Genomic DNA, 17,443 nt, shown 5'->3' on the forward strand with positions numbered 1-17,443 from the left:
ACCAAACTTCAAATGAAATAGTGTTATGATAGCCACCACATATTTATATTAGTCTGACTCCTGAATCTATGCTGTTAACCCATATGCTAATTAACTGCCCTCACATAATACTAATATCAATAAAGCAAACTAAAATTATAAAATTTCAAACTCTCCTCAGAAAAATCATAAATTATATTCCAATAAATTTTATCTCTTTCTACTCTTAAGAAACAAGTGTTCTAGAAATAGCATGGGCCTAAAAACCAGATATACATAGATTCAAGACCCATTTTACATTAACTAGTGACTCTAAGCAACAGAATCTGTTTTATTTACCTGTTGAATAACAAAAATATGTCCTATTTATCTAACAGAGTAACGTGAAGATTAAATGATTAACATATATGAAGTGACTAATATGCAGTAAGTTGACCACGTATCAACATCCTAGCAAGCAGCTCATGAGTTCTCTGCTCAATATCCATGTTGTTAACTACTAAAATATTTCAATAAATAGCATACCTCCTTTTTAATAATAATTTCTTCTCTTTTCTCCATGTTTTCTTGTTCCAGCTTCATTAATTCCCTCTGTATCTTTTGACGCTTCATTTCCAACGACAACTCATGAACATAATCATAATTAATATCTCCATTGTCAGAATCTTTAAAATAAAAACTTAATTACTTTTACTTGTCAGAAACTACCCTAATTATCTATATTAAAAATTAGAGGAAAATTTTTGACTATTTTTATACAAATTAAAATGGCAGATTCTTTAATTAGAATAACATACTTCTAAAAGATAAAAGAAACATATGCTACAAAGAACTAAAATAGATATGGCTAATTTCTTTATGAAAAGCCAAACATTTTTTAGGTTCCTGAGTTTTCTGTGAATGTTTCTGGGTTGTTTGGGGATTGAGTTTTCAGTTAGGAATGGATTTTTTTTTCCCACAGACGTAAGTTTTAATTTATCTGGGACAAATGCCCAGGAGTGAAACTGCTAGGTCATACAGTAAATGTATGTTTGTTTAAGAAACTGCAAACTATTTTCCAGAGCATTTTTACCATTTGACATTCCTACGAGCAATGTGTAAGAAATCCAGGTTTTTGCATCCTTGCCAGCATTTAGTGCTGTCATTATTTTCTCTTTTTTAAAGTATAATATATATGTAGTTCTTAATCCAGTCATAATTAATCACAAATTCTTTTTTTTGCAGATGAAATTTTTAAAAGATACAATTAAAACACTCAGCTATAAATTCTAAGCATTAAAGATACCAAAGCCTTCAATATTTCATGCTGCATATGATGGATTCATTATCTTCTTGATTTTCTTAGACTCATTAGTATTAAGGTTACATTGGGTGTACAACATTGGTTCCATAGTTTTTTTAATTAACATCATAACTGATCTGTATCTAAAAATAATTTTAATGTTAATGTGTACATAAGCTAATTTCTGAAGGATCTATAACATTTTCACTAGTTCCTTAGATTAGAATTGTTCATCTCTTCAATGGACCTGATATTATGTATCTATTTTTATTCATCTTTTCTAATGAAAAGAACCTGAACGTTGGTTAAGGGGGAAAAAACAGGAAGAGTGGTGTGCAGAGGTATTTCATTACAATATGTAGAAGTTTTCAGTGCCTACTGGAACTGTCATTTTATTTGCTATTAATGCCAAGAAACCTGTTGCACTGACTTCTGTCTTAACACATGACCACACTGGGCCTGACTGATTACAAACTGAGGTCCGTTCTCAAGCCATACTTTTAGCATTTAAGATCATCATTTCTTAACTTGGGGAAAAGAAATAAAATGAAGCACAAAAAAAGAAGGAGTTCTACTTGATTGCTTAAAGCACACACATACAAAAGAACATCACTGACTTATAGGTAAAATACATTAGAATGCAAACCATTCATTTTTGGGGACTGAGAGGATAATTATATATCCATTATCTGTGTCCAAATCTTGATTATTCACCTTACTTTGGTGTCTGATGACAATTTCTCAGTAAATATATAATACAGACTAAATCATACTTTTCAGTCAGAAAGCAATTACTAAATATTTATAGGCACACAGTTTTTATCGGATAAAATGCTAAAGATGCTGAATTTAATTAAATGAATAATGGGTATCTCTAGTTGCTATTTTGTACTCCACTGAGACATTTTACATCAGTGAATAAATAATGACCTGGTTTGATTGTGTTCTTAAATCATTAACAGATAATAGCACAGGGAACTATATTCAAGTAACTTGTAATAACCTATAATGGAAAAGAATATATGCTCACACACATATGTATAACTGAATCACTATGCTGTGCACCAGAAACTAATGCAACATTGTATATCAGTAATACTTCAATGAAAAAAATCACTAACATAAAATTTCATTACTAAATACTAAGGTAAGACAAAAGAAAGAGTAATTAATTAAGAAGAATGATTTGCAGTGTTTCTGAAGGTATTATTAATAATGTTCTGCTCATCTAAAAACTGCTATCTGGAAGTATCACCCATACAGAACACATGTGAAAAATGAGAAATTGGCTTTCAATCTTCAATTCCTGACCACCCAACCAAGGAGGGGTGGGGATAGGGGTAGGCCTGAGCAGTTAAAATATATGTCAAAGCCAATGTACTGTAGTTAATATATTTTGCTTACAGGAAAAGCTCTCAAGTCTTTACTCAGAAAGTATTTATTCTAATTTTATCTATTACAATCAAAAGTAAGATGTTTTCCTAGCCTATAAGAGATATACTATGAAGTAGGCACACTGCACCTGATGGTCTGACAAAAGAAGAGAAATTCGAAAGCACAAAATATTAGGATGGAACTCAAAAACAGTCTGAAATCATTTAATAAATTTTGAAAATACTGCTCATATTTTATAGCTTAAGGTTATAATTACAATTAGAACAACTGATTCATATAGATGATTCTAAGTCATCAGGAAAATATTCAATTAGAACAGCACATTTAACTAGGCAGAGATTTTTAAAGAATATATACCAAAAGCATATGTAGTATATAACGTTGACACTCTGTACATAGAAAGAATTCTTACTGATTAAAAGAAAAATGGACAGAAGACATGAACAGGCAATTCACAAAAAGAAAGGAATGCAAATTGTTTATAAATAAGACTTCTTCATGCATTAAAGAGCCATTTCCCCCCTAATTATAATATTTGGTACTGGCAAAGGTACAGATAAAAGGAATGTTCATTCTCTGGAGGTAGCAACATAAACTGTACATCTAGCCTGGAAAATAATTTGGCAATATGGGTAAAAGCCTTAAGAACATTCATACCCTTTAATACAACAACTTTACTTCTACCAATCTATTGTATGCAAGTAATCATAGACATAAACATAAGCCTTTCTATTTATACTCTTCTACACACACTGCCTTATAGAAAGATTTTTTTCCATGTCATACATAAAGGTCAAACACCTTCTTTTAACATCTGCAAAGCATTTCATGATACGAACATATCACAGTTTATTTAATCATTTTCCTTCTGACAAGACATTTAGTTTGTTTTCAATATTTTGCTGTTATAAACAAGATTTCGATTAACATTTTGATACCTACCTTGTTTCACAAGTGCAAGTATTTTTTTAGAACAGATTTCTCAAACTAGATTTGATGGATCCTAAGATAAGCATAATTTTTATTTTTAATATTGCCAAACTATACTCCAAAACAGCCTGACCAATGTAAACTTCCTTCAGAATACTAGTTTTTTCATTTCTACCAATCTGATGGGTGAAGAATGCTCTCTATTTTCACTGGCATTCCCCTGTAGTAAGGCTGAGCACTAATTGGCCATTTCTACTTCCTCTATGAATTATGTATCCAATTTTGGGATCTTCTGTCCAGTTTTCAAGTGGATTATCTTTCTCTTATGTATCTGTGAAGTTCTCTATATGTTAACACAGTGCTTTTACTATATGCTTACACATTACACATGTCAAATATTTTATAGTGATCTATTTAAAAATAGGTCGCTTCTGTATTTTAGTTATACAAAAAATTTAAATCCTTAATCCTTATGTAATCAAATCTTTTATGGCTTCTGGGCTTTATGCCTTATTTTAGGAGGATGTACACACCTCCAAGATTGCCAAAACATGTTCAGACATTTTCTCCTCTACTACAGTAATAGCTTTGCTTTTTATATTACCGCATTGGTCCCCACAGCAAACACTTATAGTAAGTTTAAGGAAATAAATAAAAAACAAAGACTTGGGAGTGGGAGACTAGAAATATAGGAAGCAGTTGGATAACGAAAAGTTTTGTAGGTATGTAAGAATTTGTACTTGATCCTCAAGGCAATGGAAAATCAGAGAATTTTAAATAGGGGAATAAAGTGAACCAATTTATTCTTTTAAAAGCTCACTCTGTAACTGACGGAGTGAGAGAATATACTTGCAATACATATATCTGATAAAGATCTCATTCAGAATATATAAAGAATACTCAACAATTTAAAAACAGCAACACAATAAAAAAAAATAGGGAAACGTCTAGAATAGAGTTTACAAAACAGGCTGTACAACGGCCAATAAATTTGAAAAAGTTCTCGACTTCATTACTCATTAGGGAAATGCACACTAAAACCACAATAAAATACTACCTTACACTTCCAGAATGGCTAAGATGAAAAAGGCAAAAAATACCATCGTAAGGAGAACCACTTATGACTTCACATTATCTACTAAAGATAAACATATGCAGACTTCATGGACCAGCAATCCTACTCCCAAGCATAAACTCAAGAGAAATGGGTACGTGTTTGCCAAATGATGCAATTAGGAATAGTAACAGAAACTCACTCATGAGAGGCTCAAACTAGAAATTACTCAAAGGGTTACTGTAAGTAGAATGAATAAATTATGGTGTAGTCATACAATGAAATACTATATGCCGGTAAGAATTAATGAACTGTAACTATGTGCAATAATCTCACAAACATATTGTAAGCAAAAGAAGCTAAGCACAAAAACAGTACATGCTATAGATTCCATTTATACAGAGCTCAAATCAGACAAAACTAATTCTCGGTGGTAGAAATCAGGACAGTTAGTTACCTTTGTGAGGTGGGGGCTGAGAGGTAGTGACTAGAAAGGGAGTACAACTGGGCTTATGGGATAGTAGTAATTTTCTATTCATTGACCTGGGTCCTGTTCAAGGTTGTCTGTCTGTGAAAACTCAGTAAGTTGCACACATGAATCAGGAACTCCTCTGAATGTATTATTATACTTTAGTAAAAAAAAAAAAAAAATTCTGAAATTATTCTGGCTTTCAGTGGAGAATGACTTAGGAGATAAGACTCACCTCAAGGCAAGAAATTACAAGGTTATTTGGTAAAATATATTTACAGGCAACAAACATCTTAAGAACTACAATATTAGCAGTAACTGAGAGAAACAGATGGTTCTAAAAGACATTCAGTAGATAGAAATGTTCAGAATTCTATAAATGTCTGGGCTGAGGAGAAGAAGGAATATCAACAATGACTCTCAGGCTTTTGGGAAACCAGTAGGAAAGTGGTGCTCTTAAGATATAGAATTTAGATGGAGACACCCGGTTGGTAGATGCCTCTGTTAAGAGCTCCAGGTACTGGAGTCATTAATACATAGATGTTAATGATGCCCTGGGAGCATGATTTCACCTGAACAGAAAACTTGAAAGTGAGAAAAAAAGAAGTCTTGGTAAAGGGGAAACAACCAAAAGTTCTAGAGGCCACTTCTAGAGACAAATGGTTCTCAAAGAGTGGTCTAAGGACTCCTAGGAATTCCCAAGGCAATTTCTGGAGTTTCAAAAGACCAAAAATATTTCTATAATGCTACATTATTTGCCTGGTTTACTCATTGCCTTATAAGTATATAATGGAGTTTTCCAGAAGTCACATGAAATATGATGTCATTAACAAATTGAATGCAGACAGATAAGAAATCTAGATGTCTTCTATTAAGCCAGTTAAGAAATTTACCTTAACTTTAAGAAGTTAAAAAGAAGTTTAAAAGATTTGTAAAAATATGTAAAACACTGCCACCTGTTCACACTTTTTAATTTTGCTTTGCAAAGCTATTTTCCATAAAAGTATATGTTAGATTTACTACTATCATTGTTAAATAAATATTTTAAATTTTTCTTAGTACCAACTTCTATTATAGAAACTACTGAAACAGATAATCCACAAAGATAAAAGCTCTTTGGAGTCCTTAAAAAGAGTGAAAAGTGTCCTGGGACTGAAAAGTTTGAGAAATACTCATACAGACCAATTTCTTCCGAGCCTAGCTAAAATTGCTATTTACTTTAGACTGAAAACACAGAAGGTAAATCTATTAAATAAGTTCAATCTCACCATTTGACTAACTCCATGCTTCAATATTCCCTCAAACAGGAAATGTTAAACCACAGGGATATCACAATAATCAGAACCTATGAGTTTTGATCAAGAGAAAACATAAGAAATAGCCATGTGGCTATTTCGCATGTAAAATTAGTATAAAAGACATTTACTCATCTTTGAAAAGAATTTTGCATATAAAAGGCTCTTGTGGTAAAAATCACTTTAGCTTTTTAAAGATGATAGTCCAGAGCAAAGCCTTGGGAATCAACATTTAAGGGATAGCTAGCATATAGGGAATCTCTATGTAAGACCAAAGGGCCTGAACAGGAAAACAGAAAACCTGAAGAGTGATAGAGGGAAGCCAAGGGTAAAGTGTTTCAAGAAGATGGAAGCTCTCAGATGTGTCACATGTTGCAGGAAGGTTACAGAAGAAAGAGACAAGTATGTCTCCATTTATTAAAAGAGGTTACTGTGACCTTAACGTAGTTTTAGTGAAGACATGGGTCAGAAGACTAAATAAATACGGTGAAAAAATTGAATTTAGTTGTAAAGTAGGAATAAGCAGGGTGATGGCACAAAAAAATATGGGGAGAAGAGAAAATGTGCCAAGATGGATGTTAAAGATATAAAAGAGGATGTAAAATGAATGAACAAGATTGCAGAAATGGGAGGAAATCAGAGGAGCATAACTTTATGCATCAGGAGGAAAGCCTCTTACAAAGAATAAGAGGGAAGTAAAAAGTTTAAACATGAACAAAACACTAGTTTATAGGTGTGGTGGCCGGAAGTTGAAATTGTGGATAAAGAATTCCATCATCTCTGTGTTGTAAAGGGCAAGCAGGAGAGAGGAGTTGGAAGGTTGGAGATGTAAGAGGTTGAAGATTTATGGAGAGGGTTTGAAATAGCTACTATGAAGAAAAGGAGCAAACTGACTCAGGCTTTTCTGAACCTTTAAAATGTTCAACAATTAACACACATTATTGTAATGGGAATAGGGAAGTTTCTCTTTTTAAAAATAAGAAGCATCCAATATATTTCAGAATGTTTTTTATCCACAAATAATTAAAATGAAAAGAATGTTAAGTGTGTTGAGTTAATCCCTTAGTATTTAGGAAAAGTTAGCTATTCAACCTTTAACAGTCAAGGCTCGTAATATTTTATTTCAATACATTAACTGATTAATCAACTACAATGGGATATTATAGCTGCCTTTATTGCTAACTTATAGAAGGTATTAGATTTACTTATGAAATTCCTGTGAACTAATCATAGAGAAGTTTCCTATTTGTTCTTAGAAGCAACTTTTTAACAGACAATACTGTACAAAGATGGAATGGATTTCCTTAAAAAGTACTGATGTTCAAATTACTGGAGAGTCATTTCAGGTACTTTTCAAGTATTAGTCTGTAAGTTTTCAGAGATAGTTCTTAAATACAGTAGCAAGTATTTTAGGCTTGCAGGCTCTTAGCTGTCACAAGTACTCAACTCATCCATCATAGCTCAAAAGCAGCCACAGAAAATATGTAACCAAATGGGCATGGCTGTTCTCCAAACAAAATTATTGCAAGAACAGATGGCTAGCCCACAAGCTATAATTTTCTAACCCCTGGTCTAAGTTTTCAGCTTACTGATGAGGAAGTGGCTTATATTCTTAAACTCTTGGTTTCTGTCATCTATAAGTAGAGTAACAAAGCTATTGAATTAATCAGGTGATTATATAAATTAAAATGACTATTACACCCAACACATTCAACAAACATGAGTTCTCTTTCTTTATTCATTAGGATGAGGCTATAAGTGCTCACCTTTCCAAAAGATCACAGAAGTAGAGAAGAGAGAATATTTATGGTGTAGAAAATAAATGCTTATTTGCTAAGGCAATAACTCAAAGATGATTTTGCTTATACTTCATGAACAAATTCCAGGTCTCAAATATCATCTGATTTGGATTTCTTCCAAAAGATGGAAACCAACAAATTATTTCTTGGAAATAATTTTCTTAGGTCCTTAGGTTTAAAAATTTCACTTATAATATTTTATGCAAAAATAGCAAACATAAATTAAGACTTTTTAAGAACTTTGGTGTTGAAGAACTTAAATTTACAAAGGTAATAAAATTCCAAAGGACTGTGATGCTGTACAAGTTCTAGGGGGAAAAAAAGAGTGGGGAAGTTGCAAAATGCAGTATAAATAGCTTCTGCTTTTGTTCTGCTACTATATGTCATTTTCTGCCTTAATAACTCACTAACACAGAAACAAGTCAATTAGATGATACTGAAACAACAGGGAGATCATAATTGAAAAGTGTTCTGAAGCCCACAGAAAGTCTACAAAGTGAATAATCAATAAATTGACTATATAAACAAAGATTTTTTTTTTTTTTTTGAAACTCACCATCTCTATTAGTTTCCCATTCTACATTTTCTTCTTCACTTTCTGGAGTTCTCTCCTTAGTGATTTTTATGTCTTCCTTTTCCCTATGTCTCCCTCTTGAAGATTCTTTCTAAAAAGTACATACATACATGCAGGTTATTACATTTATAAAAAGTATTTGAGGTAGTGCTACAATATAGAATACTTTCAACTTCATTATTGTTTCATCAAAGAATCAGTTTTGCAAATAATCACTTATCCGCTAAGTAGAGGAAGTAACAAGTTCTAGAGTAGCATCACAATGAAAAGATTGTACTATATTTTAGTAAAGAATGGCAACTTGGTAAACGTACCAAGTAACTAAGATTTCAAAATACACAATGCAAATCTAATACTTTAATAAGCATTTGATAGTATACTACATACTCAGTTTCTACATGAAAATCAAGGGGTAAAGTTTAAAACAGATAAAAGACAATTGGAGGATTTTTAAGTGACTATATTTAAAAATGACTAGAAAAGGGTTACACTGTTCACAGTGGGTTCTCAAAAATTACTGCTGATGTAAGACTTATATACACTAATGTAAGAGCATTTTCCTACACCTAAAGATAAATTCAAACTGATTTTATAATTTAATAAATGCTTTAAAAAGAGAGACTTTCACTATTTTGATCAAATCAAAATGTAACTAAAAGAGTTAGAAAAGTTGTCCTTACATTGCAGCTAAAAAACAAAAACTTGAACATTTTATTCCAGGTATAAAAGTAGGCCACAGATAAAGCAGGACAACAGTAATTCAGCTTGTAAAATTTAATTAAATATCCTATTATGTACAATAAAGACTCCAAACCACATTTTACTAAGTGTAAGAAAATAAAGTAATCAACATCATGGAATTGTTATCTTCCCACCATGGTGTCTCACTTTTATTAACACTCTAAATCCTGACTATGGGGGGGGGGGTATAGTTCAGTGGTAGAGAGCATGTGCTTAGCATGCATGAGGTCCTAGGTTCAATCCCCAGTACCTGTATTAAAAAATACATAAACCTAATTCCTACTCCTCCCCAACAAAAAAGCAAAATAACAATGAAAAGATTTAAAAAAAAAAAAATCCTGACTATGAAAGACACTAACACACAAGGACATTAAGTGCTGAAAGTTCTTTCTGGGCATTACCAGACATAAAATTAGACTGCTTAAAAACACAAATTAATTTCTCTTTGAAGTCTTCTTTTTAAAGAACTCTAGTATATTAACTGCCCCTAAATTTTACAAATGTAGTATGAAGTCATGTTGTAAGCAGTACCTGCTAAATGACATACATAGTTTCTGATAAGACACTAGAGGCTGACAAAAATCATTAAAAGATTATATAATAGAACCAGCCATTACAAAATGGTTAATGGTCAAAAGAAGATAGAAAAAGGAAAAATTAATTAGCTCCTATTGTACATAAGACAAAAGGAGAAAAAGAAACACAACCTATTTTTATTCTTAAACTATACTTTGTGGAATATCCCATGCAACTTTTGAATGTTCTATGGATTAAACCCACTATAAATATACATTAGCACGTGCTATATCAAAAAAGGTTTATAGAAAGTTACCTCCAAATTACTGCATAATATATTCTGTGCCTTTTGTCTATAAAGTATCATACAACATCCAACTATAAATGTAGTTGAAAAGCAATAGTGCTGGTACTGAAAAATAATCTGCAAATTTGTAACAATATTTTTAACAGATTTAGACCCAGTGATGTAATAATCTCAATGAATTTAATTATTTATGTAAATATTTCTTAATATGTATGGTATATACTGAAATTATGTAATTTTTGCACTGCTTATTGTTTTTCAATATAACTCTGACACTGTTCCGAGATCATCCTGGAACATGTACATGCTGAAATACTTGTTAAAGAATTACAATCACAATATTTTAGCCAATACCCATGGGATGAGATATTTTAAGAATTCAGAATTATTTGGATTTTAAAATATATTACGTGGCAATGCCAACAGAGTCTGGAGCAGTACCTGTGATCAAATATACTAATACTTTTGCAGCAAAGCATGGATTCACCACCTGGGTAAAGACTAAAATAAGCTTTCTGTCAATTAAGATGAGGTTTTGTTGAAAAATCAGTCTATGCCTAAATTGCAAAAAATGCTTGGTTTTAAAAGTCTCTTACATTTCAGAAATGCAATGAATGATTGTAAACTTTAAGTTTCTTTCATTTTATTTCTACTTTAGATTATTCATATTAGTTTCTTAAACATTATATGTATGGATGTATTATTTATTATAAATTTTACTTTTAGCTAGTAAGGAGGCAGCACCAAGGATATGATCTAAAAAGAAGTGTTGACTGTATTTCAATAAAGAAATAAAAAGATTTAAAAAAAAAGAAGCGTTGAGGCTAAAAGAACTGAAAACCAATATAATAACTGGATTAACAACCATAATAATAAAGGTCTTTGAAGGAATATAATCCAACTTCCTACCCCATGTAGGAAAATTTTTCCTAAACTTTGCATAGTTATAGAAGTCCTCTATCAGAAGACTTCAGGGAAAACAAATTTACTCCCAAGGTCTCCACTGACAGCTTTCCACTGTTGCATCCTTTGCTCCCATTTTCAGACAGTTCTGATTATTAGAAGATCATTGCTTATACTGACTACAACTTTCTTATACCTCTGCAGAATTTCTATTAATTAGAACTAGTTTTGATCTCTGGAATTGTGCAAAACAAATCTAGTAATTCTTCCACATGATAGCTCTTTAAATATTTGAACACTGTTACTATATCTCCTGAATATCTTCTTTTATCAGGCCAAAGACACTCTACACATTGGTGGTACATTAACATTTCATGCTTTTCAAACCCTTCACTACTCTGTCATCTTCTCTGGGCATATTAATTATTCTTGTATTAACGAAATTGTTTTGCAGGGAAGGAGTTTGGGGTGGAATATAAGAAACTATAATCTTACAAGGTACATAAATTTAAACTACCATCTCACACAGAATGAAGTCTAGAAATAGGGTAAACGTCAAGGCTGGGTGATCTAGTAACACACTGAAATCATCAGAGACCAAATTTTCCTGCTGTTTTACTTTCTCACAGCTTTTCTGTTTCTAGTGTTGACTACACATTAAAGTCTATTTCTTTTATTACCATACTGACAAGCAATCTTGGTTCACCCAGTGTGTGCCTCTCTCCAATCAAAAAAATGAATTTTTTCCTTCAGTCTGAGTAAGCCAACTTCAGACACATGGCCAAATCTGAATCAAAACTGATATCAAGATAATAGCCACAGACTAAATGACTTAGACCTGGTTCCTCAATCAACTGAATTAGCAAGGAGAACTGGATTTTTATGACTAGATTAGACTAATAAGGGCCCAGCAGTGAATCTAGGGTCAAATCTCCAAACCACAATGCAGCTACAAAATGAAAAAGTGAATGGACTCTGGGGAATTCAAAGTAATTTACACTATACCTTTGCTACTATGCTTCACCTCCTCAAAGATGTCACATTTCTGACAACTGCCTAGGCCATAACAAAACACAACCTAGTAAACATTTTCTCTGTTCACCTTTACTAATGCATTTTGGACCCTTCTTCTAAGGTCATTTCCCATCTTCCTGATGTATATATCCTTTTAAACATTCTCTGTGTAGTGAAGGTCTCCTGGAAGTCAACACTCTCAATTTTACCATAGAACCTCTTTATTACATCCTCATTCTTGAAAAACAGTTCTGCGAGGCACAGAACTACAGGCTCACAGATTTATTCCAGCTTTGAAACTATTATACCACTGTCTTTTGGCTTCCACTGTTGTTATTGGTGTTGTCAGTCTATCATTCTTTGTAGGAAGATTTGCCTTTTATCTCTGGGTGTTTCCAGTATTTTCTCTATGCCTCTTGTGCTTTGCACTTACAGTATAATATTCTACTTAAGAAGTATTGTGCTTTCTGTACCTGCAGGCTTATATCAACTATAGAAAATTCTCAGCACTATTTCTTTCAAAACCACCCTTCCCATATTCTATTTTCCTGAGATTCCAAATAGATGTACATTAGATTTTCTAAGTACTTCCCCCACATCTTTGAACGTCGTCAGTATTTTCTATAATCTTGTTTTTATGAGCTGCATTCTGGACAAATTCTTCACCTTCATCTTCCAATTTATCAATTCTCTCTTCACAGGTGGGCCCAAGGCTTAGTCTCTGACCAGCTCTGATATTTGTAAAAGCCTTAAAGTCACTACCAGCTTTCATATATGCTGCTCAATCCTTGGTTTCAACACGTTCTCTGTTTTACTTTCTTTGTTTTGCTGTTCTTTTGCATTCTTGAGAAAGCAATGATGCATTAAAAATGTATATTGTTGTTGCTCATTCAGGATCTAACTGTATTGTAGAGGGAGGACCCTCAGAGTATATAGTCCATAATAATGCTGAAAGGGGAAGCTAAGATTAACACTTCTTTAGCAATCATATCAAACTTTGCCTATTGTTCAAAGTATAGTCAACTATTGCCCCTTGGACTTATCCACAATTATTGACAAATCAAGCCACTTCAATGCCATACTAGTGCAACTGACATTTTGAGCCTAAGATCAAGTCTATATTTACCCCTAAGATAAGTTTCTACATGGTTAATGGCTGGGAAGAGTATAATGTATATAAGATATATTAGATGACACAAAGAAGATGGGCAAGGAAAAAAAACCTACTTCAACTACCTCTTCCATTTATCATCCATATAATCTCACCTCTTACGCTGGATTCCCTGCATCTTTCCAAAATTACTTGAAGAAACTTCCTTTGAAATTAATTGATAAATACTATCTCAGAACATTTAGTCAAAGAATGACTCAATTATTTCTATACCAAAAGTTTTTATTAATATTCCTTTAAAAACATTTATATAATTTGTCCATTACTAGACTAAAGCTGCTGCCATTCATAGTTAATAATTCCCTATTTATTATAGAAAAGAACATTAAATTTTTAGACATTCAATGTTTTACAAAGTTATTTTTCTTTCTTATCTTTTATTTTTAAAAAATGATTCCAAATTCTATTGCTCTGAAAATATTCTTAATTTCACAGAACACTAACATTATCAGTGAATTCCTGAATGTTCTTTCAGCAGCTCTAGAGTTAAAAGTTAATGTTAATCCAAAGTTTTCTTATGTCATTTACTACCATATATTATATCAAAGCTATCAAAAATTCAAAAAGCTATTATTAATTTTAAAAAGATTGTGGTTCTTTCTCACCCTAGTGTTTTCAAATCTTTTCAACTGGACACTTCTGCTCAAGGCTGAAAACTTTAAATAATGAAAAACAATGCTCCACTGCAGTTTTTGGCCTGAACATAAGCCCAACAACAAGCCTATGGCTTTAGGATAGATATAATCGACATTTTGCAATTTTTAAATGATTCACAAAATGTGCAACTTCAGATCCTTTTAATATTATAGACAGACAGTAAAGAAACTTAGATCTGCACTTAGGAAACTATAGTTTATTTTGTTTATTCTATACTGAAGAAAAATCCCATAATAGGGTTATCAGAGATTTTCATTTATGAAGTGGTCACAAAAATTGTATTAGCTTGTCTCAGAATAAGCAAAGCCACAAATAAACAAATAAGATTATAAACTTCAAAAAACACTCAACAGATAACAAAAATCAAGTCATCTACAAACACTGCATTTTAAAAACCACAATGAAGATAGAATAGTTATTAACCTATCTATATATCCAGTAATACAGTACTGAAGAGCACAAACCATAGGAGATGGAGAGAGAACACTAGACAGAAACATACTAGTAAGATACTTTAAAAGACATTCTCAAGCCAAGATAGATCAAGTAGACAAAGATATGAAAAATACAGATCAAAACAACAGATGTTTTAGATACGCTTTAGAACCTGAAAACCAAAAACAAAAAGAAAGAAAGAAAACATACCTTCTGTTCAAGGACAGAGAAAATTCAGAAAGACTGACCACATCTTAGGCCACAAAGAAAATCTCATCAAATTTTAAAAATACATAGAGAAATAAAACAGAAGTTTTTTTTTTTAATTAAAAGAACACACATACACACAAAAGGTTCTTCAACCTGAAAAATTTTAAACATGCCATTAAGCAATCATTAAATCACAGGTGAAATACAAACCTAAAGAGAATTCCTTAAAAATAGTGACAATGAAGCATGATACATGAGATCCATGGAATTCAGCTAAAGCAGTTATCAGAAAAATGCTTATAGCATTAAATACTAATATAATTAAATACTGATACATGAAAATAAAGAAATAAATGCTCAACAAATTCAAAAAGAAAAGGAATACAGTAAACCAAAGAAGGAATTAATAAAGAAAAGAGAAAGAAATGTGTTAGAAAAGAGAAAGAATAAATATATAAATCCAAAAGCTGATTCTTTGAAAATAAACAAATCATTGACTAACCTAATGAAGAAAAAAGGGAAAAAACACAAGTATTCAAAATCTGGTATGATAAAGTAAAAACAGCTAGTAAACAGAGAAAAATGAAAAACATGAGATTTCTTCATACAACTCTATGCAAACAAGTTTAAAAACCAAGATACATAATTTTCTAGAAAAACAACTTAACTAAGTAACTAAACAGAGTCAAGAGTCTAATTTCCACTGAAAAAATAAATTACCTAAAGAACTTCTTCATAAAGTAGAACCAGACTCAGGTGGTTTTACATGGGAATTCTACCAAACCTTTCAAGATCAGAAAATCCCAATACCACTTAAAATATTCCAGAGCAAAGAATTAGGAATATTTTGTTATTATAAGGTACTTGGACTATCTGTGAAGTGCTATAGCGTTAGTTGAAAGTAGACTTGAATTAGTTGTAAATGTAATTGCAACTCTAGGGCAACAACTAAAAAAAGGTAAAAAATAACAAGTATAGTTGATATGCTAAGAAAAGAGGGAAAAAGGAATAATACAATCCAAACTATAAAAGGCACAAAAAGATTGGAAGACAAAAACCAGGAACAAAAAACGATGGTATAACAAATAGAAATCAGCAACAATTACAGTAGGTATTAGTACAACTGTATCAATAATTACTTTAAAAATTAATGGGCTAAACACAAATTAAAACAAAGAGATTATCAGAGTGGATCTAACAACAGTGTCAAAATATATGAAGTAAAAACTAGTATCACTGCAAGGAGAAATACATGATCCACTAATACAGCTGGAGACTTTAACATCCCTCTAAGAGAAATATGGAGATCCAGCAGGCAGAAAATTAGCAAGAACACAGCTGAAACCAAAAGCATCATCAATCTACTGAATATAACTCACATCTATAAACTACCTCATCCAATGATAGTAGAACATACATTCTTCTCAAGCTCACATGGAACATTCACCAAGATAGACCATATTCTGGACCAAAAAACACACTTTTAAAAGAACAGAAATCATATAACGTATGCTCTCAGACCACAATGGAATTATAACTAGAAATCAATAAAAGAAAGATAGCTGGATAATCCCAAAGTATGTGGAGATTAAACAACACACTTATGGTGGGGAGGGTGTAACTCAGTGGTAGAGTGCTTGCTTAGTATGCATGAAGTCCTCAGTTCAATCCCCAGTACCTCCATTAAAAATCATCACCACCACCACCACCACCACCACCACCACCACCACCACCATCATCATCATCATCATCATCATCATCATCATCATCATCATCATCACACTTCTAAGTAATACATAGGTCAAAGAAGAAATCTCAAGAGAAATTTCAAAATATTTCAAATGAAATGAAAATAAAATACAATTTATCAAACTTTGTGGGATGTAGTGAAAGCAGAGCTTAGAGAAAACTTTATAGCAATGAATCTATACAGTAGAAAAGAAAACTCTAAAATCAATGATCTAAGTTTCCACTTTAGAAAACTAGAAAAAGAAAAGCAACTAAAGTCTAAAGTAAGCAAATGAAAAATAACAAAAATTAGAGTAGAAATCAATGGAACTGAAAATAAGAAATCAACAGAGAAAAATCAACAAATACAAAAGCCAGTTCCTTGAAAAGATCAAGCCTCTACTCAGGCTAACTAAGAAAGAAGAGAGAAAATATAAATTATCAATATCAGAAAGAAAAGAGGAGACATCACTACAGAATCCAAGGATGTTTAAAAGACAATAAAGAAATACTATGAACAATGCTATGTCCACAAATATGATAACCTAGATGAAATGGACTAATTACTTGAAAGACACAAAACTCACACATCAGGAATAGACAATCTGAATAGATTTATATCTACTAAGGATATTGAATCAAGAATAATCTTTCAAAACAAAAAGCACCAGGTCCATATGAGTTCACCCATGATTCTATCAAACATTTAAGAAAGAAATTACACCAGTTTTCTACAATCTCTTCCAGAAGACAGAAGCAAAGAAAATACTTCCTGACTTATCCTGAGACCAGCATTAATACTTAAGTATCTAATACCAGACCAGATGAAGACACTACAAGAAAAAAAAAGAAACAGATCAATATGTCTCATGAACATAGATGCAAAAATCCTGAACATATTAGCAAAATACTAGCAAATCAAATCCAACAACATATAAAAAGAATTAAACACCAAAAATGAGATTTATACAAGGTACGCAAGGC

At 32.0% G+C, this 17,443-nt stretch overlaps 1 protein-coding gene across 10 annotated transcripts in view; it reads right to left on the reverse strand.

The window, feature by feature from the left end:
* Positions 1 to 17,443, reverse strand: part of ZC3H13 (zinc finger CCCH-type containing 13) — a 93,799-nt gene that overhangs the window by 57,427 nt on the left and 18,929 nt on the right. For all 10 annotated transcript variants that reach the window (XM_032496138.1, XM_032496131.1, XM_032496136.1 and 7 more), the window contains 2 exons: positions 8,760 to 8,868; positions 505 to 644 (listed from right to left, as the gene is read on the reverse strand). In XM_032496138.1, the coding sequence (XP_032352029.1) occupies positions 505 to 591 (87 nt within the window). In that variant the 5' untranslated portion in view covers positions 592 to 644; positions 8,760 to 8,868. The remainder of the gene's footprint in view (positions 1 to 504; positions 645 to 8,759; positions 8,869 to 17,443) is intronic.

The sequence above is a fragment of the Camelus ferus genome, chromosome 14 (assembly GCF_009834535.1).
Source record: "Camelus ferus isolate YT-003-E chromosome 14, BCGSAC_Cfer_1.0, whole genome shotgun sequence".
In the NCBI taxonomy this organism is placed as follows: Eukaryota; Metazoa; Chordata; class Mammalia; order Artiodactyla; family Camelidae; genus Camelus; species Camelus ferus.